Raw genomic sequence first — 5,592 nt, 5'->3', positions numbered from 1 at the left:
AGATTTTAAAATAAAAAATAGTGAATAGTTATGAGGGTCTAAATGCATCCTGTCTGCTTTTCTTGTCTTGTCATTGACCTATATCAAAATATTACTATCTGATACCATCCCTTTACTATGGCAACGCCACAGTACACACCACTTGATCTCAATAAATCTGCCTGTTTATTCGTAACCTTTTCGTGTTATGAACGATGGCAATTTGAAGCATGACATGTTCTGCGGAGCATGCATCATGTTCCTGTAATGCTCAGACAGCTGTCGTGTTGTGCAAAAGGATAAGTATTTTCCATTGACTGGGTCAGCAGCAGCAATAAAAAGAGGGAGAGAGGGAAGATAAAAATAGAGGTGTGTGTGTCTGCCAAAGAAAGACATGGAATGCAGGGAATGATCACCCGTCTACATGCTGCTGCTATATTCAGCTTCTTGCGTGTGTTACTAGACGCTGCCCTTTAAGCATGTGTGTTTGGGTTGCTCACAGTGCCAGATAGTGTGTTTGTCGCCGGCGTTGTGATTCGATAGTGTGTGGTGTTTATAAGTGTGTGAATGTTTGTCTGAGTGAAGGAGAGATAGCAGAGAGGAATTCCAGCCCCAGTGACTGGAGACAAGCTGCAGCTTACATCATCTTTCTCCAGAGCCAGTAAGAAAGCAGAGAGCCGCTACAGAGACAGGCTATAATTGGCTGCTCACTCAGATCTGACAGCGAGAAAGGGAGATAAAAATACGAGCTGAAATACAAGGAGTGAACACTGCGATACATCTATTGTTATTTGGGGACTATTGTTATTTGTGACCCTGGACCACAAGAACATAAGGGTCAGTTTTTCGAAATTGAGATTTATACATCATCTGAAAGCTGAATACATAATATTTCCATTGATGTATGGTTTGTTAGGATAAGACAATATTTGGCCGAGATACAACTATTTGAAAATCTGGAATCTGAGGGTGCAAAAAAATCAAAATACTGAGAAAATCGCTTTTAAAGTTGTCCAAATGAAGTTCTTAGCAATGCATATTACTAATCAAAAATTAAATTTTAATATATTTACAGTAGGAAATTTACAAAATATCTTCATGGAACATGATCTTTACTTAATATCCTAATGATTTTTGGCATAAAAGAAAAATCAATAATTTTTGAAAAAAATAAAAAAATTATTGCTACAAATATACCCCAGTGACTTAAGACTGGTTTTGTGGTCCAGGGTCACATTTGACTGGCTTCCATGAAAAAAATTCAGTTGAAAAATAAAATTCTGTACAATAATAAAAAATAAACTATTATATTTTTTGTAAAAAATCATGTCATAAGGCCCTTTTATAATATAATATAATATAATATAATGTAATAATATGGCAGTGCCTTGTGATATAATGTATTAATTATATATTTATAAATATATAATTATAATTCAAAGTAAATATATAAATATAATTTAAAAATAAATCACAATATATATTAGAAAATGCATAGCAACACATTAAAAAGATTCTTCAACAGCTTTGGTCTAGTGGTAGGATCTTTCACAGTCAAGATCCACTCACATTTTTCTAAGAAAATGATAAAAAAATATTAAAATAGAACTGCTTAAATGAACATAATTCAAAATAATATAGTAACTCACCATATAATCTGGCACTAAAATAGTTCTGTTGCACTTTTGTGGTCTTTTTAAGTAGATAAATCTGTGTGTGTTTTAGGGATCTTCAGCGTGCCTTGAGTGTAGAGGATGTGGGGCGGCCCAGTGCGGTGCGTACGGTGGGACGTGTGGCCCAGGCCTTCCCTGACGGCACCATCCTGCTGGAGCTCTCCAGACCCCCAAATGGCCCCTTCGGCTTTCTCATCTCACGAGGAAAAGGCAGGCCAGACTCAGGTGAGGGACCTCCCGCTCTTGTTTTCATACACTTCTGACTTAGTCGGAAAGTTTAAGACTAACCGGCTTTATGTTTAAGGGGTGTACATTGAAGAAATGGGTGACAGCAATATGGAGAAGCTCTACGTGGGGCTGCTCGGGGTCGGAGACGAGATCTTAGAGGTGAATGGCGAGAAGGTGGCAGGACTCAGTCTGGACCTGGTGACCCGTTTAATGACTCAAAACAGCATAGCTTCAATCCGCGTACTACGACACAGACGCTTACAGCGCTAACTGAAGACAAGACTGTACCAGAACCACATTTTGTTGCAGTCAATGTAAACAATAACGTCAGAAATGTCAGGGACGAGTTTGTGTAATCGGCAGTATTATGTTTAACCGACCTTTGGAGTTTTATGGCAATGATCACACAACGGTCCCTATTAAGTTACCCAAAAATGAAGCGTTTTTTATACATTTTGTTACAATCCAGTTTCATTTTTTGGGTGAATTCATCCCTGTAGCCACTGTTATGGCTAAAGGCCTGTTCACACCAAAAGCAATAACAGTAATGACAAAATATATAGTTTTAAAAATCATTCTAAAGTTATAAAAATAGCAGAGTCCACAACTATAATGATAATGACACAGAGGAACAATATCGTTGGAAACACTTTCCAGCTGAGGAATGACAAAAACACTGGCAGCCAATCCATCCTGCTTTAAATAGTTTGAGTATTTAAAGCGGCAGATGACAAAACTGCAGTGCTGTTTATAATAAACAGCATGTTATTGCGCGTTGCAGTGGATGCTAATATAGTTCAGTCATTACAACTCTCTGAGAGTTTAGCACGGTAATATACATGGCAAGGTTAATGTGTTAATAGATCTGCTACGCTACCGAGACTTGCTACTGTCAATACATCCACAAACATGCTGCTGTGAGCATGTAGGAAATATTGCAGCTGCACATATAACATATATGAAATAACCCCCTTATATAACATACATGACATAAACCCATAGCAGATCTATACAGGTGGAGCTGGGGGAGGTGGAGGGTTTCTGAAGTGCGTTGCAACTGCTACAACAAACACTAGCCAAATATTTGAATGTTGAGCAGCAAGCTCATTGGCTGCTGATGCGAAAGAAACCAATCAGCTACACCATGTGAGTAATCATGTGATTATATCATATGGGCCTGCACCATCTTTCATGACAGAACTTTGCATTTATCTTTATAAATGCAAAGTTTCCTACATGCTGCTGTGAGCATGTAGGAAATATTGCAGCTGCACATATAACGCCATCTGGTCGACGCTACAGAGCACTGAGCACCAGAACGGCCAGACACAGGAACAGTTTCTTCCCTCAGGCCATCCATCTCATGAACACTTAACAATAACTGTGGAGCACACACTATTTATACACTCTTACACTTATTTATCTAACACTCATACTCGGTCTACACCTCAAATTTGCACATAATATACAGTACCTGTACAAACAAAAATGGTCTATTGTAATATACCTGCACATACAACTGTCAATTTATATATTTTTATTCCTTATTTACTTGTTCTATTTTTTATTATCTGTGTTTTTTGTTCTGTCACTGTCATTCTGTTACACTGTGGAAGCTTCTGTCACGAAAACAAATTCCTCGTATGTGTAAACATACCTGGCAATAAAGCTCATTCTGATTCTGATTCTGATATGGGCCTGCACCATCTTTCATGACAGAACTTTGCATTTATCTTTATAGTTAACACTGTAGTTATAGTTTTGGTGTGAATGGGCCTTAGTTTACAGTGGTACCTTGAAAAAACACGCTATTGAAGGTGTGGTCACATTAGTGAACTTTACGCGAAAAACAGGCACACTGTCCATTGTAAATAGCGCAGAATCGAAGTCCAGCTCAAACAGAAATCGCTTTTAAATCAATCAGCTTTCTGTTGGTCCGTGTGGAGAATTCACGTGACCAACTTGGACATGAGCAAAATCTACGTGGGAACTTTTTTTGCCCTCACGCCAAACTCAATTGGGCCGTTTAATTAGAATGACTGGATGAATTTCGCCGACCACACCTTGAGTCACATTCATTGGCTCTTTTTTTGCCAGAATGGTACTATCGTTACAACAGAATATTATATCTGTAGTACAATCGTGTATGAAGGACAAGGATATTTCATGTACTGAAAGTTAAACTCAAGTGTTATTGCAATGAAGGATGGTCTAAATGTGTTTGCCAAAAAGACCAATGAACATCAATGTTTATCTATCTTCTGAACATTCTGTTTCATCTAAATCCTCTGTTGCTTTTGCATTCGGTTCTAATACGAAACCTTCTCCATGCTGCTGACGAGTAAATAGATCAGTCAAAAGAGGTTTATATACTCTCTTAGAATGGCTCGGTGCACACGCTGCAGTCGCATTGATCATCAGCTCTAAATGCTCTTTAGTAAATTGATTGGATATTTCTCCATGAGCCAGCACATTGTTATGCCTCTACAGTGCAGTCCGACACCATTAGCGTGCTGTCCTGAAGGATATCAGTATTATGGTGTATGCAACGCAAAAAGCTACCAACCTAATGTATTTTGTTACATTTATTTATATGTTCTTATGAAATAAAACAACTGGCTTTTGAGGGACGGCTTGTTTTTTTTCCTTCATATATTGTTAGTATTTTAGTAGGAGCGGGAATACAGTGAAATACAGTGAAGAAAATTTAATAAATTTTTGGAAAAAAATGTGTTGGTCATTAACATTATGCTATAAATTGTGTGGAGTCAGAATAACTTACACTGAACTCAAAATATTCCTTTTTAGGGATAGTTCACCTAAAAATGAAAATTCTGTCATAATTTACTCAACCTCCACTTGTTCCAAACCTGTATGAGTTTTTCTATTCTGTTGAACACAAAAGAAGATATTTTGAAGAATGTTGGTAACCAAACAGTCGACGAAAGCCATTGACTTCCACACTATTCCACACTAATTAAAGTCAATGGCTAGCGTGAGGGAACTTGAGGGTGAGCAAATGATGACAGAATTTTCATTTTAGGGTGAACTGTCCCTTTAAGAACTTAAAAATCTTCTATCTCTAGGGGCCCTATCATACACCCGGTGCAAGGCGTGGTGTTTAAATAGCAAATGCATTTGCACCCATTTGTGCGCCCATGGGCGTGCTGGTCTGAAAAAAGAGGTGTTCAGGCACGTTGTTGGCGCGTTGCTATTTTGAGGAACTGAAAATAAACTGCGCCATAGACCAACTCAAACCTGGTCTAAATATATAAAGGAATAGGCGGGTGCACAGCGGGCATACACTTTGCTTATTACACACACAGTGACGGCACACAAACATTTTTAAATATGAAAAATTACATTCCGCCATGTAAATAGCGAACCCGCCATGGCGTGAGCGCAACTGGCTTTTAAAGGGGATGGGAGATGAGACTCTGATTGGTTTATTGCACGTTACGCCCAAAAAACACCCATTACTCATTAAGAGAATAGGGACAACCCGTTTAGACCATGCGCCCGGGCGCGCCGACCGTTTTCCCATCGTTAAAGGGGTCATATGACGTTGCTAAAAAAGAAACGCGCCGATTTTAACAAAGCTCATCGGTCTGAAAAGCAAGGTGTGCTCTGATTGACCAGCTATCCAGTGCGTTGTGATTGGCCGAATTCCTCAAACGTGTGACGGAAATGTTACGCCCCTTACCATTCTGTG

General features: G+C 38.7%; 1 protein-coding gene across 2 annotated transcripts in view; it reads left to right on the top strand.

Moving 5' to 3' along the window:
* The window catches only part of kiaa1614 (KIAA1614 ortholog), a 33,368-nt gene extending 30,926 nt beyond the window's left edge, over positions 1 to 2,442 (top strand). For both annotated transcript variants that reach the window (XM_016542648.1, XM_016542649.1), the window contains exons 9-10: positions 1,705 to 1,877; positions 1,957 to 2,442. In XM_016542648.1, the coding sequence (XP_016398134.1) occupies positions 1,705 to 1,877; positions 1,957 to 2,150 (367 nt within the window). In that variant the 3' untranslated portion in view covers positions 2,151 to 2,442. The remainder of the gene's footprint in view (positions 1 to 1,704; positions 1,878 to 1,956) is intronic.
* The last annotated feature ends 3,150 nt before the right edge of the window (positions 2,443 to 5,592 follow it).

The sequence above is a fragment of the Sinocyclocheilus rhinocerous genome, unplaced genomic scaffold (genome assembly GCF_001515625.1).
Source record: "Sinocyclocheilus rhinocerous isolate Xijiao unplaced genomic scaffold, SAMN03320098_v1.1 scaffold4355, whole genome shotgun sequence".
NCBI lineage: Eukaryota > Metazoa > Chordata > Actinopteri > Cypriniformes > Cyprinidae > Sinocyclocheilus > Sinocyclocheilus rhinocerous.
This window is presented reverse-complemented; position numbering and strand designations above follow the sequence as displayed.